Source organism: Thermobia domestica, chromosome 1 (genome assembly GCF_964235325.1).
Source record: "Thermobia domestica chromosome 1, izTheDome1.hap1.1, whole genome shotgun sequence".
NCBI lineage: Eukaryota > Metazoa > Arthropoda > Insecta > Zygentoma > Lepismatidae > Thermobia > Thermobia domestica.
The window spans coordinates 96,582,451-96,610,076 of record NC_137454.1 but is presented as its reverse complement, the minus strand read 5'-3'; the positions used below and the strand labels follow the sequence as shown (position 1 = coordinate 96,610,076).

The 27,626-nt window shown below is 31.9% G+C and overlaps 1 protein-coding gene across 6 annotated transcripts in view; it reads right to left on the bottom strand.

The window, feature by feature from the left end:
* The window catches only part of LOC145687471 (uncharacterized), a 303,707-nt gene that overhangs the window by 29,472 nt on the left and 246,609 nt on the right, over window positions 1-27,626 (bottom strand). Inside the window, exons 6-7 of one of the 6 annotated variants that reach the window (XR_014131683.1) lie at window positions 15,618-15,937; window positions 13,598-13,727 (exon numbers count right to left, since the gene is read on the bottom strand). The exons of 2 other annotated variants lie outside the window; for them this stretch is intronic. Coding sequence is in view for 3 of the 4 variants with exons in the window: in XM_081760987.1 (XP_081617113.1) it covers window positions 15,669-15,937 (269 nt within the window). In the remaining variant the exon portion in view is untranslated. Of the gene's footprint in view, window positions 1-386; window positions 2,563-12,365; window positions 13,728-15,552; window positions 15,938-27,626 lie in introns of those variants that run through there. 3 more of the 6 variants (XM_081761005.1, XM_081761008.1, XM_081760987.1) reach the window with 3 other exon arrangements.

Sequence of the window (27,626 nt, the reverse complement as noted above, 5' to 3'; positions counted from 1 at the left end):
ATGTAATAAGAAATAACCAATCAGTTCAAAAGTCCCTCATTTTAATAAATCTGTCTCCAAATATGACTTTATAGTTGATACAGACATTGGTTAACAACGTGGAACTTCTCCAAAATACTTAACATTTCAGATCATATTTCAGGAATACAAACTATTTTAAAATATTATTTTTTTAGTGCTTTTTTTTTTAAACAATATTACAATATGCTGTGAAATTCAACTTGAGACATTCAGGAATTAGTGCTAACATGGTGCCATAACTAGAAATTAGGTAACAAGATGATGGTAGTGAAGGTGATAATTTAAAAAAAAAAAAAGGAAAGAAGCTATTTAATCTAACTTTTTATTTGTATTTTCATTTTAAAATATAGATACACTTTCTTTTTTAAAACAGAAAAACTAGAAACAAGATTTGGTAAAAAGAAAATTATACAAGAGATACACGAAAATAATAAACACTTTTATGATAATAAGAAACCCCAAATTATTAACACTAAGAAGTTAAACGATAATCATTTGACATGAATTTCACTTCAATTGTGTTTTCAGTTTGAAACGCACATTCACTGAATAAAATTTTAACTACTGTCCTATGTATAGTACACAGACTCTTTTTTAATAAAGCCATGTAATCATAAATGGAAATACGAGTATATCAAAAACATGTGATTTTCTCTGGCTAATTGAGATCTCTTTTATTTTTAAGCTAACGTATTAAAATTCTATATTTACGGTTGCAACAATATGGCCTTTCAAAGAGATACGTGTTCAGGTTTTCTGAACAAGAATATACATAGTAACATATTTATAACGTGAATGCTAATAGTAAACAAAAAAATTAACAATGTTAATAATAAAAATGAATGTTATAGTCCGTGAAGAACTCTAGCCAGCCAAAGGTACACATTGAATGTAGCAACAGCCATAGCTGCATATAATTCAAAGGGAATGTTGTTTGAGAAAAATTGCTTTTCAATCTAAAACAATTTGCCACTAGAAGGCAGATGAAGCCATACTTGTGTAAATGTAGCAATGATTACACCTCTCCATTGGCGCTGATTACATGGGAACAAAACGGGTGTCCCCCCAAGGGCTTCATCTCCATGGGAGCTTTGCCCCTACGAAAATTATCTGTAGAAACATTGATCCGTTTCTTAAATATCTATATTTCAAATGGAAACAGAGTTTCATAGTTTATTTAGTTATTACTTAAATGTTTTAATAATAGAAACTTTGTTTTTAAACAAGTTCTCACTAAGCATACTTAAGACATAGCTCTTCATTTATTAAAGTAAAAATGTTAGAAATAATGAACTTTGTATAGCAGAGATTTTGTGTAAATCGATAACTCAATAAGCATATTCAGTAGACTGTAACCCTGTTTAATAATAATAATAATAAAAAAGTGACATATTTTAACATCAATCCCAATATATTAATTGCCTATACAGTACTTTAAAAGATGTTTCAACAATGAACAGTATTATCATTAGATCGAGATTAAGTCTAAACTGAACAGCACTTAAAGACTTCTTGAAATAGTTTAATGATACAGACTGATATTTTAAGTCGGTACAGCACTTAAAGATTCCTCGAAATAATTTAACTATACAGAGTGTACATCGCATTAAGTCTCTATAATTAAGTCTACAGAATTCTTAAAGAATATTCGAAGCTTTTATTGGAATATGTAACAGTATTGGCAACTACTGTTAAGAAATTGTATAAGCAAAGACACAAAGATTATGTTTGATTTCATTTATAATTAAATATCTTTTGGAAACCGAAAATGATGATTTTGTAAAAATTTTCAATGAACATAAAATATAAAAACGTACCTTTCATTCGATTTTTTAAAAAAATAAGTGGCATGGCTTGAAGATCCTTCACTGCTATTACTATTCACTTTAAGAACATAACAGTGAAATGGATTTACATTTATATAAACTATTAACTCTGATCAAATATAGAAGGCACTTGGAAATATGAAGAATCCAAATTACATTTTTTCTGTACTTTTCTTTCCTTTTACTTGGTGATAGGTACAATCAACAAATCAAATATCAAAAGTATGACTACTTGTATTGACAAAAATGTATACCAATATGCTTCTCTTAAAATGAGTCTATAGAGAATTCTGGGACAAGAAAATTACACATCAAAAGGAAGTTTGTTACTGTAAGAAAAAGATAAGACAAATGTCTAAGATATATTTCCTTTCATATTATTTTGATTCATAAAGGAAATAACAATGCTTTCTTTACGTGTCTTAAAATAATAATGATAAAAATAAAACACTCATTTAATGGAATTAAACAACAAACTACAAGATTTCTTGTGAAGTCTCTGCATGAACTGTGAAAAGATGGCGAAGAAAATTGGATTTTCTACTGAAAACTTTTTTACAAATATGGCATGTTGTTTCTCCCAAATGCACTTTCATATGTGATGTTAAATTCGGTCCATGTTTATAAGAAGCTCCGCATTCTTTACATACATACTTCTTCAGTTGTGTGTCCGGAGTTGTACCAGCAGATATTGTTCCAAAAGTATTGGAAATACCTAAAAAGTAAAGAAAAAAATTAAAATAAATGTTAATGATAAAATGCCATATCGGTGCATACACACAAGATCACGATAATGAAAAATTCACACAAAAAGTGACGTGTGATTTATTTATGTTCAATAACACAAAAAGGAAAGATCTTACATTAAGAATAACTACAGAAAAGTATTAAGTGTATAGGAAAAAATGAACTCAGTCACTTGTAAATAATTAGATACATGTTCTGAATATTTGAGAAATGAATGAATGATTTTCAATTGCATGCTGGAACAGACAATACATCAATACTTCGTTGAAATTACGTGCTTTAAAAAAGAATGTTTTACAAACTATGAAAGGTATTGCCGTTTTCATGCTGAACAAAACGTAACATTAAGCAGAATAATATGAAAAACTACAGCTACGAATAGTTCAATGTTTCCTCCTAAAACATGCAGAATTTTGCTGCAGTACCTGTGAAATAACTTTTATTATTTTTAAATCCAATGTTTAGTTTCAAGGAGCTATATGCAGTCATTTTCACTTATGAAAAGCGTCATTCTAAAGGCCTGACTATTGCTGGAAGCATATGTTAGTCGAACTCTTTAGTATGGCACTAATCACTCGTCAGAACGACTCTGCATAAGGCCCAATGAATTTGTTATAGTTCTTCTGTTTGTTATTATATTTCTAAGTTTGAAGCTTTATCAAATTTTGTAACTTTTAAACTAAAGTAAGACAGTTTGCAGTTGGTATATGCTTAAGCTTTGCAATGTTTTCATTGTGATTTCACAGCACTGCACGAATTGGCTTATTGCCTTATATTTATCTACCAAATCATTTCATGATATCGAAAATTACCTTTAAGCAAACAGTAGACTCTCAACTATTTTATGATTGTACTTCATCCTTCTTGTATTTTGCCTCCTTCAAAATTGAATGTTTATATTAAACCTGAATGAAACTTTGTAAATACACAGCAAAGATATGCAATTATCAGTTTTATCGATTTCGTTTCTCTGATTTATAAGAAGAGAACAAGACTCTAGAAAGATAATTGAAGCGAGTGTTAGCGTGCTTCTACCTTTCGGCTCGACTCGATCGGCATTTTGTGTGTCTGTTTCACGATAACCTCATAAAACTAATCCGATTTTAATGAAATTTACTATGTAAGTATTTCCAACCTTCCCACATAAACCTATTATTTGGGGTTACAATTTACTAACAATAAGAAATCAAACGAGAGTAAATTAAACCAATGTTGCAAGTTCGAACATATGCATAGAAAACAATGTTGCCAAATAACCTACGAAAAAAATATTTGATTGTGACAAATATATTATATAGTATTTTTCTTCCTTTTTTTTTAAAGAAAGGTAATTCTGATAATCCTCACAGCTTGGAGCTTGGAATTGTCTGAAATTAGGCAGGACATACCGAATTTTAAACAAATTTCAGCGTCCCGAATTACGCCTAAGAGAGAGACATTATGTAGAAGAACGCCAAATTATTCAAAGTACTTACAATATATGCGGCAGAATTTCTTAGTGGCATTTGTAAATTCCGACCATAATGTGTACCTATGACTGTTCAGATATCAATATGGTTCTATTGCTAAAATTTTTCGTATTGGCTGGCAGCAGTAAAATTATCGCCATTGATGTTAATCTTTATTTGTACAGTTCGCGGCAATGAAAATGTTCAAAAGTACACATCCCATCAAGTAAGGAAGATGTTCCTTGTGAAATCTATGGAAATTGTCAATTACGGCAGTAGGGTTTGTGCTTCCCAAAGTCTAATGCGGGCGCAGAAGTCTAAAAACTACTGACAGAAATGAGTAATATTCAATGGTTAATTCCATTTTGTTTTCCAGTAATTGCAAGCAAATGTTCCAGGGGCGTCATTTGGACAGACAGGAAATGTAATTCCCTTGAGTTTGATAAACACATATTATTTGATCAAAAGTATCGTAAAACACACATAAAAAATAAAACTTATGTCGGCGGAGAATCCCCCCTCCAAACAAAATCTAAAATGATGCTGCTTTCAGCAACACCTATAGAGTTACGATGACACATTGCTAGAGCGCTTACATTTGGTTCAAGAATTGAAGGTTTGTTTCTAAGCCATGTGCGCTCGTAGTGGCCGACATTTGAAGAGAGAATTCAATAATGGACACACAGAGGGATGATTTATGTATGCAAGTTTAGAATTGGAGAAAAAAAAAGGATCGGACAGCATCCATATTATTACGAAATTTGTGATTTTGTAAAACGAAGAAGGAAAGTTTACAAACTGCGAGTGTCACATCAGTTTTTTTTTTTTTTTTTTTTTTTTTTTTTGCATTTAGCCCGCCACGTATGAGGGATAACGTCCCCGGTGAGCACACTATCCGGGGAAAGGGAAGCGCCCTGGGACCTAAAGTTAGGTACTATCCCGGTGTTTGTCTGGTGTAAATGAGGAAAACCTCATTCAGGATGGCTGCCCTGAAAAAGCTTCTTACACTTTTTCAACCCAGTGCCCCCACCGGAAATCGAATCCGGGACCGTTCGCACCGAAGGCGAGAGCGGTAGCGACTACGCTACGCGGGGCTACTATCGTATCGGGTAGTTGTCGAATTAGGGTAGAGAACTCTTTTTAGAGCATCTGATGACTGCGAAGAGAAAGATCTAGGGAATTAAGAATTTTAAAACATCTTCAGTTTCCAAGACTGGTTTCGAACCACGAACCTCTTAGCTATCGAACCATGACTTTAGAGCTCTTTCGTGGCTAAGCGGTTAACGTACGCGCCTTTCGCGTGTGAGATTGGTATTCGATTCCTGGCAGGAGCTCATGTCCTTCGGATTCCGCGTTAGTCAGTACGTTCACGTCACATATAACCTCCTGATGAACAGGACTTGGAATTAAAATTTGCAACTAATAAAAGGATGAATTAACCTTTAAGAAATTTGTTCCAGGACATTTTTTATTTATTTATTTATTTTGAAAAAAAAAAAGGTTTATTTTAATACATATGGCGAATATTTTATTTGAGCTTTCAGATTCATCCCCTTTGGGTGGACCTCAAATCATGGAAGAGTAAAGGATGGGTTACACTATCCCCTTTTTTAAGTTTCATGATAACTTTCGTAGAGATGATTTGATTTTGATAGAATATTATGAACATTTTCTTAAAGCTTTCTCATATTCCTTAGTGCTTGGGTTCAAAAACAGTCAGAAATAAGTGGTGAACTTATCCCTTATCCCTTTGGATGAATCACCTTAAACGCTACCCTCTCCAATCAAAAAGAAAATCTATGATAACTTTCATTAAAAATATTAGATACTAATCCAATATGGCGCATACATTTGAGACTTTATAACCATCTCCATTACTTGGATTTAAAATTAATCGACAATGGGAGAGGGAACTCCTCTTCTATCCCTGTATAAAAGATATGTTCCACTATTACTTACGTACTAATTATTCCATTTTGACACAAATGATGTGTATGTTTGTTGAGCCTCTCACATATACTTGGAATTGAAGTAGATAAAAAATTAGAGTGGAAATAGGTATGAATGATTCCCCCCTCGACTGCAAACGAAATATTTTCATAAGAATTTATTAAAAAATAATCCGATTTTTGTAAAATAAAGTATATTTTCTTTGAGATTCAAGACTTACTAGTGTAGTATGAAGTTCAAATTAATGAGAAGAAAGACGGAGGAGCACCACTAGTTAAGACATTCTTTCTCATTACTAATTCTGAGTAATTCGGTAACCAATGCAAGATTATGAGTTGAAAGGAATACCTATGAAGGTAAATAGAAGAATGCAAATTGTGAAGGAGATGTCACATAGGTAAAGAAATAATGCTGAAGTGTATTCATATTTAACTATCTTAATATACTGGTAACTTCGACATATCCCTTCCTCCCGACATTCTCATTGTACCGAAAGAAAACTTGTTTTAAGGTGTTCGCGCATTTGATGAATATCACAGTATTCACTTGGTTTCAATTCTAATAATACTCGTAAGTTTCTGTTCATCCGCTTATAGGTAAGCCTTGTTCTTTCTTTCAAGAATAAATATCACACCTCTGTAGAAGACAGAGACAGTAGGAAATCAATTGATAAAAGAAAAAACAACATGAGAAAAGTACTTGATTAGTCAAGAAGAAAAAAATGTAATAGGACGTTCTGCGGATGAATGAAAGAATCTCAACTTCAAACTGAATATCTCTCAGGGTATAATGAAAGTAAAGCAAATAAAATATAATAATTCTTTATTTAGCATTAGTTACTAAAATACAGTTACAGTTACATCCCAATAAAATGAAATACTCACATAGTTATTTCAGTTTCCAAGAAGTATATTAACAAACAAATAGCTCTATCCTAACATAATAATTTGTACATTTAACCCTTACCAGTCTTCTACACCAAAATCGTTGTAAATATGTTTCTCAGATTTAACTCTATCCATCACAACTCTGGAACTCACTAAACGAATAATTAAAACTTCTGACCAGAGTATATACCCTTATTTATTAAAATCTAGAATACATTGTAACGGTTTCGACAACTTAACGTTATCTTCGTCAGACACTACCTGAAAGAGATATCTCCAGAGCATAGAAATTTATACTCTAGAGTATAGAGTATAAATTTCTATGCTCTGGAGATATCTCTTTCAGTTAGTGTCTGATGAAGATACCGTTAAGTTGTCGAAACCGTTACACTGTATTCTACTTTTTAATAACTAAGTGTATATACTCTGGTTAGAAGTGTTAATAATTCTTCAGATTTATCTGGAAAGTAAAATTTCTTTCAAACTGAATATACTTTCCAAGAAACAATTGACATGGTCAACGCAGCATTGGTCTTACCCTCTTATTTTGTATCTCTCTCTCTCTCTTTATATATATGTTCTTTGGAATGTGAGAAGCCACAACCTGATTGTAGCAGGCATGTTGCGATTGGTTGATTAGAGTTTGGGTGTGGAGAAGAATGGAGAGAATTAGCTGGGTCGAAAGGAAAATGAATGAGAACGTGTTAGAAATAGTGGTGAAGAAAATACAATTTTAGATGTAATCGAAAAGAGGAAAAGAAACTGGTTGGAACATTGACTGAGAAGGAGCTAAATAATAAGGACATGCGAGGCAGGAAAGAGGGAGGCGGCGAAGAAGGCTACAGTTGACGCTATCAAAACAGAAAGATCGTATCTGAAAACAAAAACGTTAGCTTAAGACCGTGGTGCATGAAGGTTTCTTAGTTGCGGCAAGTGAACTGCCAATGATGGTAGAATACCTATGATGATGACGATGATGATGATGTATACTTTAGGACACACTTTGGTGGAGGTTACATATTTTTCGAAGGTCAACGTTTCAATCGGCAGAACGGAAAAGGTTCTCAGGTTAAAGTTACATGTCTTATAACAAAAAATATAGAACATAGATTGTTTACGAGTACTGGATCAAACTGGTAGGTCGCGAGAATATAATACTGAGAAGAAACAAACGATCAATACAAAAGGTGTTTGAATGACCAAAATTGAAGAATATGCTAATTGTTTTTATAAATAATAATAATATTAGTTTTCTTCTATTTTCTTTTAATTTTCGAAAGTATAGATACGAAAAACATTAAACAACATTATTGTATCTATGTTAAGATTTGAAAAGAGAACGTATGATACAAGTATTTGAAAGTGGTGTTTATTAACAGATAAAGATTATAAAACCCCAGTATAGACCTAAATATTGATCAAAGCACTTTATACGAAAAGAGTTTACTTGAAAAGCAATAGATAGTGTTAATATTTTATTTTTCATGTCGAAGAAGGCTAGACCCTGCTGCGATGACCTTCTCAATCAGATCCTAGTATATTTACAGTATAACTTGAAGCAATTCTTCGATAAAGAGTCGAATATTATATGTCTATTGCATCGATAAAGTTTATATAAAGCTTAGAACAGATTACAACTCCAGTGTTAACACAAACAACCATAAAACATGATCCTATATACTTTAATCACAATTATATTCGTGATGAAGAAAATAAAAATAAATTGTAAGCTTTAAATATCACTAAAATATTAACACCAATAATAATAATACGAATAATAATATTAATATGAAAATATCAAAATTGGAGCTCTATCTCATCTTAAGTTAAACGAACACTTCGAGCATTAAAATTAGTATCTAAAAAAATATTTTGTTTATCAGTTCTGTTTATTTGTGTAAAATATTTCTTTCTTTTACAAAAAAAAAAAAAAAAAAAATGTTATAATACCTACACCCATGCGAGTTCTTTTTCAATTATGGACATTATTTCAATATTTACATAATCAAATACCAAACATAGAAAATAGACACAATCTTTTTCACTTCCTTGTTAGCTTTGAAATTAGAAGTATAAGGAAATGACATGTAATGTACAAAATCTGATACCGAATATATGTAAAAGATCAACACAACATATTTGAACAGTTACGCTTAAAAAAAAAAAAAAAAAAAAAAAAAAAAAAAAAAAACCGCTCACTTATTTTGAAACAGAAATTTACACAAAATCGTAGCTAAGATATTTTAAGATGAAGTTGCAATAAAGCTCAAAAGAGATACAATTCCATCTGTTGATGACACCACAAATATATAAACGTTGACAAAACTTTTAAAATCATGCTTTTATTTTCACTGACTTTTCAGACCAATTGGCAAGTGTCGTGACTAAAGAGTTTTACACCCGTTCAAGAGCAAATATATTAATGCAATTTTAATTTTGAAACTCATTGAAAACAAATGAAAAATACCGTAATGAACTATCAATTTAAGTTCTCAACAATGTACTAGATTTTAACAAAGTAATGTATCTAAGTTTTGTTCATATCAGGGAGAAAAATAATAATATGAATGAATTTTATAATAATTCTTACGTAGTTGATAGTTCCTTATCAAAGACGTCTAAACACGAAACAAATTTTACGGATTTTTTTCTAAGCCAGAAAGTATAATTGTGCTCTCTTGTTTGGTTTTCATGAATCTTCCCGACTCAAAACACACAGTAATATTTTTCTTTGATCAAAATACAAAGTTTGGGAGTCTAGATTTTTGTGACTGTGAAATCGAAAACTTAATAAGAGTAACAGTTTACTATAAATATATATATTTAAATTTGGGGAAACCATATTACTAGTATTATACAACGAAATTCACCACATTACATAAAAATTCTGTAATAAAACTCTTTATGTTAAAGTAATGAATTCAGTTTTTGAATATATACCCACCTGTTTTTAATTAGGATATTTTCTCTTTAATTAAAAAGAAGATATCTTTAAAACAATAAACTTCCGACTATCCACGAAATGAGTGATTCAAAACATTCAGGTGTTCGTCAACTGTATTAGACTCATAATAAAATTTAAAACAACTGATTTTACAAAAGTCGATATTTTTCAATCCCAATTTTTGTCAAATTACTGGGCCTACGATTCGCAATTTCTGAACTTAAAACATTTTACGCAACAGACAGATTTGTGATTGAAGTACTTTTTGACAACATTTTGTCACAAAGTTTTTTAAACAATATTTTCTTTTAATAAGCTATTTATCATCACAAAAAAAGAAGGAAAAAAGGACGTGGATAACCTAGAATTTACTGTAGGTGAATTCATTTAAAAGTTATTGAGAATAAGTTTTTTTCAAGGAAAATTTCTTTTTCTTACATCTGAAAGAATTTGTGATTTTATTGCTCTTATAACAGAATCATACTGAACTTCATGAGCCAAGTATATGTTACAAAATTCTTCCATTTTCCCAGCTATCTACACACAAATTTCTACGTAAAGTCAGTACATTAAGAATCAATTGAATACCTTTATTAGTCAATAATGAAGGATAAGGGATCAGGAAGATGATGACTGATTATAAACAAAAATAAACAGATACTTGATCCATATTATCTGAAGAAAGAAAGAAAAAAAAAAACTGAGAAAATTAACTAATTTTCGATTGCTTAAAAATCTTATCTTAGGCGATTAAGTACGCACATGTTATTAAATGGGACATGTAGTTTGGTTAAAGTTGAAATGAAAACAGAAAATAAGGGTATTCAAAATGCAATTATAAATTATATATTAGTAATATAAATTAATGGAAGAGGGATCCTCTTTCAACATCTTCTATGTCGAACTTTTCATATTTGTCACTGCATAAACTTCTAGTACAGAGTGATCAAAATGTAAATATTATTAATTTTCTATTTGAATTCAAACTTTAACTGATATGTCAAGTAATACTATTAGATTAACGAATCCCAAAGTAAAGTCTGGGTAGGAAAATTTTTGTCGGCGAGCTTTCACGTCGAAAATGGCCTGAAACAAGGAGATGCGTTGTCGCCATTATTATTTAACTTCGTTCTGGAATACGCTATAAGAAAAATCAAAGATAGCAACCAGGGCCTAGAGTTGAACGGTATTCACCAGGTTATGGCATATGCTGATGATGATAGGAGAACAATAGAAAGAAATGCAGAGATCTTATTAAACGCTTGCAGAGACATGGGTTTAGAAGTAAATGCAGAGAAAACTAAATACATGGAAGTACATCGGGACCGGAATACAGCAAATTATGGATGCGTTAAAATAATAAATAATACTTTTGATAAAGTGGAAACTTTCAAATATCTAGGATCAATATTAACAGACGAAAATCATATTTACGGAGAAATTAAATGTCGACTAAAAGCAGGGAATTCGTGTTACTATTCAGTTCAAAATCTCTTGTCGTCGCGAATTCTGTCGAGGAATTTGAAGCTTAAAATACACAAAACGATAATCATGCCTGTTGTTCTATATGGTTGCGAAACATGGTCACTTACTCTGAGGGAAGAACATAGACTGAAAGTATTTGAGAACAGATCTTGAGACGAATATTCGGACCCAAGAGGAACGGGAATGAGGAATGGCGGAAACTTCATAACGAGGAACTACATAATTTATATGGTTTACCCAACATTGTTAGGGTCGTCAAGTCTAGGAGGCTTAGGTGGGCGGGTCATGAAGAAAGTAGAAACGGAAAGTAGAATGGAAGAAAGTAAAAACGCTTAAAAAGTCTTGATTGGAAGACCAATCGGAAACGATCATTAGGAAGACCTAGGCGCAGATGGGAGGACAATATTAAGATGGATCCCGCAGAGATTGGAATACAAAGTAGAAACTGGATGCAGTTAGCTAAGGATAGAAGTCAATAGAGAGCTTTTGTGAACGCGGCATTGAACCTCTGGGTTCCATAGGCCATAGAGTTAGTTAGTTAGTCAAGTAATACTCCTTCCATTTTAAAAAGAAATCAAATCCAATTAAAGATGATGAACATAATTCTCATACTTCCCTTCACACATTCTCATGTTCCAATGTTGGATTAGATTCCTGCATATATGAAACTTTTAATCTATGCTAGTACTACTTTAAATTGTCTATGAAGTTGTTTTAGGAATCTGCTCGTTCTCTCACTTTGTTAGCCATTACATTTTGTGTATTTCAGTTAAGTTGAATACATTTGTTTAAACTAAATGTTTGGATTGATGTAGAAATCATGAGTTCACAATATCAATTGATAGACTGAAAGGACAGTTCTTATAAGTTAATAATAATAATAATAATAATAATAATAATAATAATAATAATAATAATAATAATAATAATAATAATATATATATATATATATATATATATATATATATATATATAATTATCATCATCATCATCATTATATTATTATTATTATTATTATTATTATTATTATTATTATTATTATTATTATTATTATTATTATTATTATTTGCTGTACATTAAATCTAATTGCAGGATTCAGTACAGAGTCCAACCAGATAATTTGGAAGCAATGGCTTTCACAACAATAGCATCAGCTTATGTCTAAATAAGAGCCACTTTGCTGTTTTGTCAGACAAGATAACTAAGACATGCTGCTTAAAGAATAATAAACATAACACTTTACCAATCCTTCACATTTTAACCAAACAAATTAACTGAATATTCCCTTGGTCTATAATGCAAATACGAATTACCATATAACCTTTATTACATATTACTCATTCAACATTACACTATCCCAGAGGCGCACCCACAAAGAAGTTCACCGGGTCTGTACCCTTTCCCCCCTCTCCAAGAAAACTTTAGTAACTCATTTAATATTTTAGTTTTTCTGCACCAGAGGCATACTCTCGGCGGGTTCACTCGGTCCGGATCCCGCTTAATCTTAATAACTCGCCAGACATTTGTAAACGTTTTTAATAAAACCGTATTTGCTTTAACAAAATTGATTGATGGCCTAAAGATGTGATTTTACACTATACTTGTACTCTTTCCTTATGAAAAAATTTGGTTCTATCGTTTCATTTTGAGAATATAGACGGAAGTACTTGAAAATTATTTACTGTTTTTTCGGGTGTAGAATAACACTAGTTCAGCACAACACTGACGTAGTGTTTTGTAGTGTTGGATCCCCATTCAACAAAAATTTCCGGGTGTGCACCTGCACTATCCCCAAAATGTTAATTCTGAAACATATATTTTGTTTCAACACTACTTATGCTCTCTGTATGTTTAAAATATATTAATATTTACTATTTCCTACTCTTAAATGTGTTTAAAAAGAACCAATATATTGCACAAAAACATCAAAAACAGAACCAACATATTTAACATGTAAAATTTTCGACTCTTATCAGTTTGTTTTATAGATACAATATTGATTGTACTTTTTACATAAAATTCCATAAAACAAACTATTTCTAAGACTATTATTGAAACAATAATATTCAATTTTATCAAAGATATACAATTTTTATGGGATATCAAATGAAACCTAAAAATGAATGCTTCCTAATGCACCAGTAAGTGTTACAGCGAGAACTTCAAATATTTCTTAAAGTTCATACTGGTACAAAAGGATCTCCTACTCCATGAACTGTGGCAAGATGGCGAAGGACGTGAGATTTACGACTTAGCACCTTGCTGCATATGTAGCATTTTGTTTCTCCGGTGTGAAGTTTCATATGTGATGTCAAATTAGTGGAATGTTTATAGGAAGCTCCACAAATCTTGCATTTATATTTAAGTTCACTTCCCACTAGTAATCTCACGTTTGAACCAGTAAATTCCCAATGATTACCTAATAAGGAAAAACAAAGTTATAATTCAAAATAGTAAATGATACTTGAGTAACAAAAATTATTTCCCAAAGTTTCAAGCAAAGTTTATCATGCAATCAAACGAAAAGTTACTCAGATCTACCAGACGGAAGCACAAAAATAAATTCTACATCAAAGTCTACTTTCATATATATATATATATATATATATAAAAATTCCAAAGAAACAGAAATGAGTAAATAAATACATAAAAAACATAAAAATAAATAAATACACAGCTTAACACTTAGCATACACTTATATATATATATATATATATATATATATATATATATATATATATACGAACTAAAAAATGCATGTTCAATGAGTATATACAAATCTATTACTCACCAAAACTAAGTATACACAATTTTCGATATTTTCAGATAATATCTTCCACTACACTTCATTCGTTCATTTATTTTTAATATTAAAGATTGCATTTATGCTCCATTTTTCATTTTCCGTACTGCTCTACTATTTATTTGTAATTTTACTTATTAATTTTACTATTTGTTCGTAAATGTGGACCTATTTTTAGTGCTAAAGAGGAAACAATTCAGTAAGATTCATCTGATACCATCTACATAGCATTATAGAAGAAAGAAGAAACGGATAATATTGTAAACAGGCTCTAGTAGCATGCAATGGACAGTAAGGAAGAAATGTTTTACATATAGTACAAAAGAACGTAAAGTCTAACTACAATTTGTATTGTGCCAGTGATAGAATTGCAATCTGTGATAGAAATTACTAACTTAGATATGGTTTGATTAATTGGAGTAGTTTTTTCCCCTTGCAAATTGAACATAAGATTATTTAAATAACTCCGTAAGCACTAAATACAATGTTGGATCAGTAGACACAATGGAATACCACAAAAATCCAACAGATGTGTTATTCCATTTGTTCTATGTCTGCTGGAACTTAGTGTAAAAGTACTTAAACAATTACACATAATATTCCACAAATTCTCCTTGACTAAAATACCCACTGCTATTGAATTAAAAGCTGCCAAAAATGGCTGGTCAAAAGACATTTAAGGAATAAAGCACATAAAAATTGATCTGTAATTCAATTTGTAAAGAAAGCAGGCAGGCAAACGGGAGATTGGGCTGGAAAGGTTTTTCGTTCGCAATGAACCACCATATATATGTTCCCATATATACCCATTCCCCATATATATGTTCTTTTGTCAAAATTTTAACAAAACGAATCATAATTTGATTTTTCTTTCTTGTGTAGAAATCAACATATCTGTCTGTTAATTACATGGAAATCCGCACTTAAATTAACCATTCGTTTTGAACGCTTTCGACAATACGAATTGTATGGAGCAGGAATGTATTTTACTGGTGACTCTATGCCAATATAAAGAAATTAGCATCAAAAATTGCTAGTACTGCTTTTCTATATTCCATTAATATTTTTAAATAGTTCATCGTATTTCGAAAGGAAGAATCCCTACCACATATTGAAAACAAAGCCTACTTTTGCTTTCGAATCACATATAACTATAACAATTGATATTTTCTTGTCATTGTTACTTGAAACGAACGATGTGAGAGATTACAAAACTTATAAAAGAAACTGGGTATATATTTGACGAAAAAATGTAACAAAGCTCTCACATGGAAAGTACACTATACTTATTTATTTAATTAATTAATTTTAAGGCGTCTTCAATCTTATTTGAAGAGCTAGAAAGGATGTATTACAAAATATTATTACTTTAAGAAATAAATAAAAAATGGACAAATTAACACAATAACTTTTCTTTATTTGTAAGCCTATAACAATTTTTGAGAGAGAATTCAGATGCGTTACATAATTCTAATGATTATTGCTACAAATATTTAAATTCTTACCGATACTAATTTTTATACATTTTTATGTTATATGAAATATGTATTTTCTTATTAGTTGTTTTTTTCTTGAATGGGAGAAGCATAAATTCCATGTACTGATCTCAAATGCCTGTACAAATGCGTCTTCCTACTTAGCACTCTATGACACAAATAGCACTTTGTTTCTCCTAAATGCGCACGGGAATGATGCTTTAAACTAAGTTCATGTTTGTACACTGCACCACATTCATTGCAGACAAAGCCTTGAAGTTCACTGTTCCAAGCTGGATTATCAACTTTCTCTGATACGTAAAGCTGGGACGCTTCGAAAGAATAAAATCCTGAAAAACAGAAAGTATATCAGTAACAAATATAGAATGTCATATTTTTACTGAATATGTAAAACTATCTAATGATGGTGTGCACTGTTGAAGCGAGTGATCCTCCATTTCGCTAATTTCAACACCCAAACTATAAGAATAAGTCTCTAGTCTCCGACAAAACACACAGTTTTACGAGAGTTATCGTAAAATAAGATACACAGACAGACACATAAATGCCAATCGAGTCGAATGATAGAAGCTTCGCAAACGTTAGCTTCAACCAGAAATGGATGTAAAGCTAATTAAACTTAAGGAAATCTGTAGATTTCGTGCCACACAAACCCCATCATGATGGTTTTAATGACTTCTCCGAGATTCAATTATATATGTATATTTTCTTATCTTTTTCTCGATCTATCCGGTCGTTTTCTAGAAACTTTCGAAGATGGTCAACAACTCTGCTCTTCACCTGCAAGTTGTTTTTTTACAAAATATAAGTGAACCCACGTAGTATAGTCTTTCAATTTAGATAATTCTCAGAAATTAGTTCGCAAACTCCAGAAAATTGAACCGGTGGGGTCTTTCTTCAAGAAAAGTTTTCTTATGTTTCCTTAATTTTATTTATTACTCTAATTCTAATTGTGTTAATAAAATGTTATGGAGAGAGTTTGTCAGATACTCAATTACGTATAGAGTTTTCTTTTCTTTTTATCATCTTTAATGTGCAAATTGTAAATCTAACGTTGTAGTGTTAATAGCAAGAGGAAATTAATATCCTTTCATTAAAAGATAGAATTATTGTGTTAAAGGAGAAACAAGAGAGAAAATCGTAATGGGGCTTGGTCAAACAAATTAAATGAGCAAGAACAGAGTAATCTGTACTTGCTAATCAGGAACGTTATGTGGTAGAATAAGAACTGAATTTTAACTTAACAGAGGAGCAAAGGAAAACGCACTGGCAAGTTTCTTATGAAGAAATCAACAACCCGCATTATTCGATTGGTTTCATAAAACTCATGTTAAAGAGCTCATAATCAGTGAACTTATATTCCCACTTGAGCAACATAATCCCTTCAAATACCTCATAATATTTCACCGCCTCTATAAAAAGTGTGGAAAAGAACATAGGTGGACATTTTTTTTTTAAATTTGACTAAATCTCAACCTCAAGCCACAAAGTTGCCCTTTCGCTCACTGCTCTTCAACATCTTGAGTTAAATTTGAAGGTGAGTGAAGTCAAGAACCTCATGAGGGCCAACTCCTCAGTATCTCACAAACCAATCTTATGAGGATGCTCACCTACGGAACAAAAACATGACATCCTATAACTTAGTACTCCCCGTGGCTTTACACTCTGATTTGAAACTATCAATACTTAGTAAACCGTTGAATCCTCTTTAAGGAGACCACTTTTATACACACACCCAATTTAAAAACTCTGGATGGTTGTCTAAAAGAGATTTTACTGTAATACCCTAAGTATCCTTTGTATATTTCCCATCTCACCCACTTTTCCTTCCCTAGCTCAGCTGTATAGTGACAAGTACACATTATAGATAAAGCTGAACCTATACAATTAACTCGAATAATTGAAGTATTTAATGGATATTATTCTGCTTATGGGCATTAAGATTCAACTTCACTTTGTCAGCGAAACAGATTCAATATCATGAATAAATAAAATAGGGTGGGTACCAAACTTAAACAGAACAACAACTATTGACTCGTATAAAGCTGGCTATGATGTACCAATGATATTCAAAATTATGAAAAAGATTTAACTAACCAAGAAAAAAAAGTTTCTATCTTACAATGAGGTTAACATATGGGGAGTGTATTTCAAAAAAAAAAAAAAAAAAACGCTAAATCAGTTTGGTAAAATTCTTCAGAAAGGAAAAAAAAAAAAAACTCAATCTTTTTACATTGAAACACTATCACAAGTGATATTTCAAATAGAATTTACCACAGAAAATAATGTTTTGACAAAAAATAATTACAAAATTTAACATAAGAGGTTCCATAGTACACTTTCCACATTCAATTCAAGATCGGACATTTTTGGATTTAGCATGTTTTGGAAATACTACACTCCTCATATCTAACGGCATGCCAAAGTCGGATAGACTACGCACTGTGCGAAATCCGCACGCCATAAAAGCTGCCAAGACCAGATTTTCTCGAAATCCTGTGCGAAATCAATGATCAAAGCCATAGAGAAAGGAAAAGAAAAGAAGAAATAATCAAAGGTCCTGTTGATCCAGTATGCTGCCAACTGCCATCGTTCGGTCTTATTCATAAACGAAACTCTCTTTAAAATATACATTGGACTTTCCAATAGAACTATGTTCCCACGACAAAACAAGAGTGGCTCGCGAACGATGTCTCCAAGTTCACTAGCTGTACGAATTGGTCGGCAGGGAATTCAGATCTTTATCCGATGGATCATCGCTTGTAGACACAGTTTAAGAGGATGGCCTGAACTCTATGTCACATCCATGCGCAATCACTACAATAATCTTTAGTACAAGCTATGAAGCGATTCCTCCTTCAAATAATGCGTAATTTCGTAGGATGCGTATTCATACAGTGTGAGACTTTGTTCTAAAAATGGGAGAGAGCATTTGATATAATGTTAGTGTTTCTCACGTTGCTGTACTTTAATGAATAAACATGACAAAGTTCATTTCTTTAGCATTATTATTTTTGCTGGTACGGATTAGTATGTGAGGGGCATTATTTATGGAAGTACTAATATATATATATATAGGAACAGACCACTTAGTTGGTTCTAAACATTGGTTATGTTTTAGGCTACTTATCGTAACTTGGTGGATGAAATACGTCGCTATGATGTTACTTTCCTTTCTCATGTTTATATCACTGGATTAATTCTATTTTCTATTTTGTTCTACTAAATAAATGATAACATAGTAATCACAACGTAACAAATTTTAAAATTAATCTATCTCCTTTTTTAAAAACTAAATCTAATCACTACACAAAATAAATAAATAAATAAAAATCGAATACTTATTGGTCAAATCTTTTTTTAAAATGGCTTTTCTTTTTAAAATATTTTTTGTTGTTCTTCTGAAAACATTTCTATTACCATACTCACTCTAGTAAATCTCCATTGCAATCGTCTGGGATATTTTCTTTTCTTGTTGATGGTCATAATTAGTAACAAACTACATCATTTAAAAATTCATTACAAGCATTACATTAAATACGTTCTTGCGCAAAAATAACAGATGTAGAATGCAAATAAACAAATTAAAATGTTTATCTACCTTAAAGTAAAAATGTTTTCGAAGGAGATTCCGCAAGAACAAATTAATAACTTTCGCAGCTGTACATCACATTTTGTTTAATGGGTTCTTAGGATCTACAGCTGTAGTTATAGCCTCGATATTATAGTTACTTTGTTTGTCAGTTTTATAACTAAATTTTGGGAAACAATATAACAAAGAGAAATAAATAGGAAGCGTATGGTTTCCTTTAAAGAAAAGAGCACTTAAGAAAAATCTACTAATGAATGTTAAATTTTCGGTACCGAAGAACCAAGTACATGAATTTGGAACAATGAAATCGGCAAGAAAACGTTGCTACAATATTTTGAACTTTACGGTAACACAGGCAATCCTAATTATTGTATTTAATATTGATAAATAATGTTTTATTGTATTCAAACGCGTCTTGAAGTACTATACATTAAATGCTTACTTTTTTTTTCATCTCTACGCAAACAAATTGAGGAATTGAACACGTTTAGACAAACTCCAATGACATTTGACAAGTCCGTAAAGGAAGGTACAGATAAATGTAATATAATTGGATAACATAGTAAGTCTAACGAACTACAAAATATACATATAACATTCATTTTAGTAATTGAAAATGTGTATTTAGTATTAGGAAGAAATGAGACACGTTTCTGGTTTGAATATAAGATATTTATTCTGATAAAGATACATCAGTCTTATTTTCATATATTCATATTTACATACATACTTAAGATTTTTCATAACAGCTTGAATATAACAGTTTTACATGGCGTGATACTATTTGACATATATGTTTAAGTGAATGAATTTATTTTGATTCTTTTATAGTGCATTTCAACAAAAACAAAAATACTACCTCAGACAAATTAGCCTCCCAATTTAAACACACTATGGCAAAGCCTGGATTTACACCGAAAGAAGCAGATTCCTGTAAAGTTGTTGTCAATAAGAAAGATTAACTTCTTTTACGTCAGTACATTTTCTCTGAACCGATTGGGACGATAGAAAGCGTGATAAACAATGGAAGATAATTTAGCAAATATGCAGGCTGTAGAAGCGTTTCATTCTCCAATTCACTACGAGACTTCTTTGTCTTTCGTGAAAAGTATGAAGTACTATCAATCAATATGACGACAAGTATTTATAGAGGAAGGCGTTGTGATTGTTAAACACTAAAACCAATGAGTTGGTTTGGATAATGCCTTGAACAGGACTTTTATCACTAACATTCAGCTGATAATCTACATTTATTCTATCACTTTTTGCTGCTCATTATATGTGACAATTTGATAAACTGCACTTATTCCTCAGGATAACTATATGGTACCACAACGTATGCTGTACTCTGCTAACTTGTATCAATCCACGCGGTATCTATACGTTCATTTTTTTCACTTTGACCAGTATTTACAGGCCATGATAATTCTGATTTAATGTATACAGCAGTTTTGCTGGATATTGCACAAACAAATTGCCGCGGGTTAGATCTGTGGTATTCTTGAATAGCTGATTTGTAACCACAGAAGATGGTTGGTCAAAAGCTCCTTCGTCAGTGTACAGTTCTTGTCACGACTCGTGCAGAAATTTCCAGTTTAAACTCTCATTAAAAACCACAAAAGAATTTTCAGTGCGTCTTTTTTCCATAACCTCGGTCAACCACGATAGCCCTATGACAGAACGCCTCGTGATCCTCTGGAAACTGTCTGAACACTCTAACCTGAAGGGTGTCACTACATTTTAGTGTACCGGACAATACCACCAACCGAATACTTATTAAGTACAGTTTAATACAAATATGAGAGAAAGAAAAAGAATACTACTGTTCTTTGGTAACTTATTAAACAATTTAGTTTTCTTAAACGGAAGTCTAGCCCAAAATATCTCGTTTCTTTTTTTTTTTTTTTTTTTTTTTTCATTTATTGTACGAAAATTTTAAAACTAATTAATTTTATGAACAGCTCTCATATGTCTACGTAAGTCATATTTCCTGTTTAGCACAACAGAACAGAGAGAGCACTTAGTTTGATTTGTATGGGACTGTAGATGACAATACAGAGATGCGTAATGTTTATACTTCCCTCCACATAGATTACAGATAAACGGTGCAGAACTATCCTGTCCTTCCTCTCCGCTGAAGGCGGTATACTCTGTATACGTATTGCCTTTCCAGGTTGAAATGTCTGGGAAGAAGAAAGATAATATAAGCATAGAAAACTTTCCTCAAAATGAAGTTAAACATTATTATACATTATCTTATGGAATTCGTGTGCTTTGAATGTGCTGTGCTAAAATATTATTTCTTTAAGTTTCAGGTTTATACCAGGTTATCAAATTTGAATAAAAAAATTCATTAGTATTTAATTCTGCTGAAATACTACCGAATACATTCACAACAAATAATAAAATAGTACGTCTCTTTAACAGAAAAAGAAGGGGTAGCACAAGTGCATAGTTTACAAACTGCCAGTTACAATGAGACTGTAATATTTTAAATATTTATTTATTTTTAAAATCGGTAATATTGATAGCAACAAGAAAATCGTGACATTTTAAAAAATAGACGTTAAAAAATTAACAATACAAACTGTATTTTCAACAGACTGGTTGTTGTCCTCAACTAGTTGTTCGATTCGCCTGTAAATTCCCACCACACTAACGACACCATCTGGCGTTAGATAGGAGACATCGCAGCTAGTGACAACTATTAGCATGACTGTGAACTACTAGGAATTACCGTAACAAATAGGCGTCTTGTGTTTATATAAAGGATAAAAGAATCTATAAATATTTTCATTTAAATGTTTATGCAACTAGTAACACTTAAGTTTTGAAGTTTGTATATTAGCGTTTGCGATTATATATATATATACAATATAAAAACTCAGTAACCCTAACATATTGCAATTTTCATATAAAATCCCGTGCTGACAAGATAAGATTTCCTTTACTTTTTAAAACATGTTTCAAATGACTTTGTAAACCAAAGCTCCTATTACAATTAGCGCTGCATAATTGACACAATTTTACTGTTACGAATGCGGAGCTGGTTATCAAAGAACAATGTGTGCAACATATATTGCAATTTAAACGTTGGCTGCATGAAGTCGGTACTGACACTCGGTACCGAGTTAGTAACTTCTAAGAAAGTTGAAATAATATGAATTGGCATAATTACTTGTATCGACTACCATAATTACAAATATATACAAGAATTCTGTACATATAAACTTGAGGAAATACTTTTGAAAATGACTGCAAAGGAACTAATTTGCTGTGGATATATCAATAAGCTAATGTAAGCTTTCAAATTAAGTAAGGATTTGTTTCATTTCTATTAAACTACCATCAAACGCAAACTACATGTATAGTTAAACAAATTTAAATTTGCCGCATTTAAAATAACTATCGCATATGTTACTCTGATTATAACAAGACAAAAAATAAATAAATAAATAAAATAATAATAATAATAATAATAATAATAATAATAATAATAATAATAATAATAATAATAATAATAATAGCAGCTATGAATACTAAGAAAATAATAATAATAGATGATTATGATTGAATGATTTCAAACTTAATCGACATATGCTCTCCTTTACATTACAAGGAGTTTCACATTGCGTTGAATAGCTTTATTACAAATAATGCTCTAAGATATATTTCTTACGTATTTTATAAAAGTATATAGTTAATGAAATCCTTTTGCACATTGGTATGTTCCTTTGGAAAAGAAAAGAAAAAAAAGTCGTAAGCTCTTGGTCTTCTTGTTTGCTATATTCAATACCTTTACTTTTACTTTGAAGAAGACAACATATCTTTCTCGTGACAATCATAAAATTCTAACTCAAAATTTTCCATGTAATGAATTCCCTTTGGAAGTTGATCCAATTTCTTCTTTCTTCAGTCATTTTTTCGTTAGATTACTGCAGTTTACTGGTGAGATATATGTAGATATAAACATTTCGAATGTCTGCACTTAAGGTTATAAATTGTGTTTAACTTTTTTTTTTTTTAATATAATAAGATTCAAATAGATTTCTTTCAGTATACGAAAATCTTCTGTGTAATACTTCAAGTTCTTTTATATTACATTAAGTATATAGGAATTTATGTAGTCCAGAAACAGCTGCATTATTCTCTTTAGAATCTCTAATCTGTTCTTTGACTCTTATTGGGGGCCGCGGTGGTTCAGTGGTAGAGCGTTCACCTCTGGTGCTTGGGGTCCCGGGTTCGATCTCAGACCCCGCCAAGTGAACTTTGTGGTGGACACCATGTGCGTGGGTTTTCTCGGGGTTCTCCCGTTTCCTCCCACTTTCTTCATTCCACCATTTCATTCATTACTCATTATCACCGTCTCCTTTCGCCTAACCGGCATAAACGTGGGACGTAAAACTCAAAGATTTCATTTGACTCTTATTGTAAATACTGCGCTTAGTCACACCACTATACCTACGTTTTTTCACATTTGCATTTAATTTCATATACTCCAATGTTGAAATTTGGATGAACAATTTAATTTTTATAACTTGTGAAAGACTTCTCTGAATTTTATATTTATAAAAAGTTATAGGTTTAGTTTGAAATTGAACCTCTCTAAGATATATATATATATATATACGAGGGTTGGGGCAAAAGTCATGGCAACCATTTTTTTTCTTGCAGATATGTGAGCGGATCACAAACTTCTATGTGTCGTGTGGAAGTTCTGCAGGCATAGTGTATATGCAGAACAACAGATAGCTCTGTGATAGCTGATAGTATCACAGTGAGGCCTGTGAAATCAGTCAGTTGGTGAGTGTCGTGCGAGATGGAAGTAACCCGTGTTGAGCATCGCACTTACATCAAAATAGCCGTTCTCCGAGGGTGAAATGCGATGGAATGTCACAGTGAATTAGTGGAAGCGCTTGGTAATAATGCCCTACCATACCGGACAGTAGCACAGTGGGTAGGAAAGTTTCAGCAAGGACGTGTATCAATCAGTGATGAGCAACGTTCGGGACGACCTGTCAGTGTGCGGACCGACATGGCACGTGTCGTCATCCACCCATCGCACTCTCCTGACATATCGTCCCGTGACTTTGATCTCATTCGAAAGATTAAGGAACCACTATGTGGTAAGCGGTTTACAAGACGCGAGGACATTGCTAATGCTGTGCGCGAACAGGTGACCCGATTCACACATGGTGTGGCAAATGCTGAGGCGGATGATATTCAACGCCTCCCACATCGTTGGCAGTGCGTGATGCAAGTAGCAGGGGACTACTTTGAGGGTCTCTATGCTCAGGTTTGTCATGTCAACTGTATGCGTACTGTGTTGTCATTCTTTTGCACCGTGAAGGCCATATAGCCCTGTATACTACCGTAATAAATTAGTGTGTTACGATATTTCAGTGGTATTCATTGTCCACACATGTAGGTAACACCTTGTCCTTTCGTATGTATATGTCAGATTTTCCAACCGGACTGGTATCTTCAAGAAAAAAAAATAGTTGCCATGACTTTTGCCCCAACCCTCGTATATATATAAAGAATATATATTTTAAGTATGGAAATAACAAAAAAGATATCCATTTATGATGAGTATGTTCAAAAAGATACATATACCATATAATTATTTCCGAGTGATGTCAATTTATACATATTACAGAACAAAAATAAAAATACTAAGCATCAGAGGTGAAGTGTATTTACAGAAAAACTGGTAAATTCAACTTGTACATAAGTAACAGTTACAAAATATCTCCAGTAAAAGTGGTAATTTTACACATAATATATTTAACTAATTATCAAAATTTAGTGACGTTAATACGAAAGGATCCTTAACTTCTGCAATATGTAAGAAGATATTTTTCCTCTTACAAGATATTTTTCGAAACCTCACATGCCCCCCCTCCCCTTGAAGGAAATCGCTGATCACCAATTGAAATTACTAGAGCATAAAAAAATTTAAGCTCTGCTGAAAGAGTACATCATATTATTATAATGTTTTAATTTATGACGAACAAATATATTTCCTAATATAAAATTAATACTGAATGTAAACGACAGCAATAATACTTTTAATAGATTATACATTCTTCATTATGAACACTCTTGTCTATTATATTGGTTTGCTCGATATAATAGGGAATCTTGAAAACAAATCGATGAGTATGAGCTTTTGTATTGTTTAAGAAGTCAGTTACGAAAATAACTCACTTGTATATATGAAGAAAGAAAGAAAAAAAATCATGATCAATAATGCAGTCTACACGCTTCAGCACAAGAATAAAGTAGAACTTTATGGGTTAGAATTTTGTAACAAAGCAGATTCCTTTAATTCTATAAAGGATACAGGAGAATATTATTATAATCAAATATTCAATTTACTCTTTCAAACTCAATCACTACTCGATGAGACAGGCGTTAAAAAACATTACTGTATATTAGTTCAGTTAACGAAGGAAATGATCAGAAAATATAATTAATATAGGTTTGAAATTTGGTACAATTGTAGAGCGGGATGAGTTCCCTAAATGACATATTAATTAGAAGTCCCCGATGGTGGGAGTCAGGGGGTAATAAAGCTTGAAGGTAAATTTTTCAACTTTTTCTTAAAATATCTCAAAAACTGTGGAGTCTAGCAAAAAACATTTCAAATACAAAATTAAACTACTTTAAATTTCCTACGAAAATAGCTATACATTTTTTCCGTAAAACCAATAGTTTAGAATATAGATGGGAATAAAACTACATATTAAAAAAAATCTTATTGTTTTATGTTCAGGTAACCTTCAGCAGAAAAAAAACTAATGTCTATATAACAATATACAAAGGCAATACAGAATTTTATACACAAACACACTAACGCGCGGGATGCCGGTGCAGTCCGCTTTTACATTACACATCTTGTTTAGTTTTTCTAACAGTCCGAGCGTGTGCAGACATAGCTTATGTGTGTAGTGTTCGTATGTTACACTGCCATTTTTAGCTACACAGTGTACAACAATGCTGAGAAGTGTTTATTATCTGATGAGGATGTTGGAGGAATAAGTGTGACGTAGGTGAAAATGGGATAGAGAAAAATATTGCTAGAAAGGATGAAAAGTATGAAATTTTTAGAGGGAAGAAAAGGTTATTCATTTTTCTTGCAGGAATAAATACAAGATCTCAACCAATTGCAAGAGACTTGAAAGTAGCTATTTTAGAGCAACAGTCTTCAATATTGTGTCCTACCCCCTGCACTTTTCAGCCATTGTCACAATGTGTAGCTCCTACTAATATCAGCTAACGCAGGAACACTAGACAACCTAGGCTACATCTGCACATGTTCGGAGTGTTAGAAGAACTAGGCAAGAGGTTGAATGCGACGCGTGACTTGCACAAAAGCGGCCCACGTCCGCGCACCCCGCGCGTTAGTGGGTCTGTGCATGACATTATGTATTGCCTTTGTATATTGAAAATGAAATTAAATCTTTAAGTGTTACGTTCCACGATTACTGTGGCTAGGCTAAAGGAGACGGTGATGATGAGGAATGCATGAAATGGTGGAATTAAGAAAGTGGGAGGAAACAGAACCCCGAGAAAACCAACGCACACAGTGTCTGTCCACCACAAACTCCACTTGACGCTTGCTGGTATTGAACCAGGGACCTCACGCACGCCTTTGTATATTGTTGTATGAGTTTTTCTGAAGATTATCTGAGCACTTTTAGTTATAATAAGAATTTTTTGAAATATGCACTTTTTATTCCCACCTCCATCTTTTAAACTATTGATACTATGGAAAAACTGTATAGGACTATTTTTGTAGGAAATTCACAATGTAGTTTAATTTTGCACTTTATTTTTTTATTTATTTTTATTTTTATTATTATTATTATTATTATTATTATTATTATTATTATTATTTTTTTGCTAAAACCCATAACTTTTAAGATATTTACGAAAAACTTGAAGACTCTTCCTTTAAATCCCCTTCCATCGTCCGCAGACACCGCACCCTTAGGGAATTTTGGTATTTTGCTCAGAGCACTCTCCCCACAACTGTGCCAGATTTCAAAACTACACGATTTATTTTTTTCTAATCAGCGTTACTTGACCTTCGTTAACTGGACTATTTGGTAAAGAAAATTAATAAAAGCTTGTTTAAATTATGTGCAGATTCCAGTAGACGATAAACTCTGATGTTCCTAAACGATATCAAAATTCAAAGATATTTTTCTTCTTGAAATTACTCAAATTTTACACATACTTATATAAGTATTTTCAAATTAGTATAATTAAACTTTTTAACACCATAATATGATTTTAGAACGATTACAGTAAAGTATTAATAGTAAATCCTAACTTCTTTTTAATACTTTACACTTCTGGACACTGATCTCGGCATTTGAAGTTCGATGACTACAAGAGAATCTTCTGAAAAGAGATTT